This window comes from Montipora foliosa, chromosome 12 (genome assembly GCF_036669935.1).
Source record: "Montipora foliosa isolate CH-2021 chromosome 12, ASM3666993v2, whole genome shotgun sequence".
Classification (NCBI taxonomy): domain Eukaryota; kingdom Metazoa; phylum Cnidaria; class Anthozoa; order Scleractinia; family Acroporidae; genus Montipora; species Montipora foliosa.
In genome coordinates, this window is record NC_090880.1 from 16,100,031 (window position 1) to 16,102,742 (window position 2,712).

At 38.9% G+C, this 2,712-nt stretch overlaps 1 protein-coding gene across 2 annotated transcripts in view; it reads right to left on the bottom strand.

The window, feature by feature from the left end:
* Nucleotides 1-354: 354 nt before the first annotated feature.
* The window catches only part of LOC137978789 (tripartite motif-containing protein 2-like), a 29,269-nt gene continuing 26,911 nt past the window's right edge, over nt 355-2,712 (bottom strand). For both annotated transcript variants that reach the window (XM_068825856.1, XM_068825855.1), the window contains exon 3: nt 355-2,712. This exon is cut by the window's right edge and continues 776 nt beyond it. In XM_068825856.1, the coding sequence (XP_068681957.1) occupies nt 2,364-2,712 (349 nt within the window). In that variant the 3' untranslated portion in view covers nt 355-2,363.

A 2,712-nucleotide genomic window follows, 5' to 3' on the forward strand; every position in this document is an offset into this window, starting at 1 on the left:
TGACCCGTGACCCTTGAAGTCACAGGTTCAAACCCCGATCAAGTCCTGAATTTTTCAGGATCATAGCTTCACTTAAGTTTCGTTCGATTAGAAAGCATTGCAGAAAAAAAAACTGAATTTTATGGGACATATCACCTTGAACTATAAAGTCGCTCCGAGTTCAAACTGCATTTATATATTTTTTGCTTATTCAGGCAATACTTCAAGAAATGATACTCAGAAACAAATACCATGTAATCAATGAACAACTTCATAATCGTAAAATTTAACTTGAAAACAAGTTAACTACAATTAAGGTTTATTGAACCTATTCAACCAACTAACTATATGTTATGATAAAATACATAACTTGAGAACAACTTCACTAAATCAGTAGTTTTATTAAAGCTGCTTTTACAATCAGCGGCTACTGAAGATAAGCTGATATATGTTTACAGGTATGTTTTAAGTAGTACGTGTTTTTTAAACACCGGGAAGAGAGTTCAAAATTCGACGCGTAGCGGAGTACTTCTGGTGAACTTCGAGGTGTTTGGAAATGGGGTAAAACACGATCTCGAGTATTTGATATATCTTCCTAATTGAATTTAGAACTATGAGGAGAAACGAAGAAATTTAACCTTGAAAATCTATGGTAATTACGATAAGATATGAAAACACCATCACGGTTACGATTTCCTTCGTTTAAACTTGAAGAATGATTAATTATGCATTTGAGAACTAATGACGTGATTCGTCAGAACTGAGTTAGCAGCAAAGAACAATCAAACGAAGATCCAAAAATTTTAGTCACATGTACACTGTTCCTGTAACGATAGCAATTAGGGATTCAGAGACAAGCCCTATGTGTTGATGGGGTTATAATCGGGATTGAAGATGCTTAATGAACTGTACTGTCTGTCATAGCAGCACATAACAGAAGCGGGTAATTCAATGCCTAAAGTAGCAAATGTAGCCAGATTCGAGGTTAACATTGAACTAGTTTTAATTTATCTTAAATGATAATCTCTTTAGACTATGGGCCGATCCGCAATAGCAGACAAAATTGCATGCAATTGTCCGTGATAAAATCCGAGGACAACTTTAATTTGTCTTGGCCGTTTTTGTCACGTCTGTTGCATCTGCATTGACTGCGGTAAAAGTCGTCAAATGCTGTCACTGGTATTTCTCGGCTGTTTCTTTCGTGCCGAAGTTCATTTCAATTTACTCGCAGATTTCCTGCCAGACTTTTCAGTTTGCGTCTGTGCTTTCCAGACGTTCGTGTTTTTCTGCCCAAAGATCGACGAAAAAACTCTGTTCTTCATTTGTCCATTTATCATAACTTGCCTTTCCTTTTCCAATTTTTTACCAGGCCCTTGAGCAATTTCTTCTACTTCGTCGGAAGGCAAACGTCACTGTGACTGAAATATTGCTCCGTTCTCGTAAATTCTCTCGGTTGAATAATCATGGCCTAACTGGTCGTCGTAAGGTGGGACGTTCCAGCTTCTTACAGAGTTGGGCTGTTCGTAAGGATGACCTGCATAGAGTGCCATTGGATTTAAGTTCCAACCATTGGGATTCATTTTGTCCACTGTGAAAATTTGAAATCTAGTTTCGCAACAAGCACGAGAAACAATCAGGGTTTGATTCCCAGACTCGGCGTCATACGTAGGTTGAGTTCATTAGTTCTCTACTTTGCATCGAGAGGTTTTCTCCGGGTACTCCGGTTTCCCCTCTCCACAAAAACCAACATTTGACTTGATTTGAAGTCATTGTTACTTTCAGTTTGCAGTGTCCCCAATTATCGCTCGAACGCTAGAACGACGCGACACTTAAATAAAGTTCCTTTCCTTTCCTTTCCTTTCAAAAATTTGTTTGTTTAAACGATTTTGCACAGTTTCTACTCGGACAAATTTTGTCAGCAGTGTGTTTGAAGATTTGCCCGCCTCGGCCAAGATTTGTCAAGTCGTGACAAATCAATTGCACTTGTAGCGCGTTTGTGATGTCAAAAAATTTGTCTAAATAAACTTTTTTTTTTTGGCTAGTGTGGATCGGCCCTATTTTGCCAACATTTTAATAGCAGCATGTTTCAACAGTGGGACATAAGAATCAGACTGTTGGACAGAAAACGATGACAATGCAGTTTTAAAAGCCACAGAATCTCACCAATCCGTGTTTTCCAAGATTGCTTAACGATTGTGTTCTTTATGTTACCTGTCCATCAATAGTCCAGTTTCGATTAGCCCAGACCGCTGAATAAAAAGACTTGGGACTCGTTTGTAGGGTGCTGGTCTCTAACATTGACTGACACATTGACCGTGTAACACTTTGCAGGTGTTTCGATCATTGTTCAACAGTCTTGGTCAACCTGAAACTGTACTATTCAGTCATTCATCTTCCATCTTTGTGTAGTTCCGAGGAGTTACAACTCCTTTCACAGGCCAAGCAAACGGGCAACCCGGAATGTACCTTCCGTTTACAATGATCTCAATTGTGTAGGTTCCTATCTCATCTGGGCAATAGCTGAACAAAAACCTCTCTTTGTCGGCCCCGATGACCATTGAATGATGATTCCTCGAGCGAGGTGACATAATTCTTACCTGAGCACGATCTTTGTGTATTGATGGGTCGAAGCCCGTAGGATTAATACTTTTTGGGTTCAGTGAAAACGGTGAAAGCACATCTATATAATCTCTTAGAAAAACCTTTTCTTTGGAGATAACAAATACATACTTT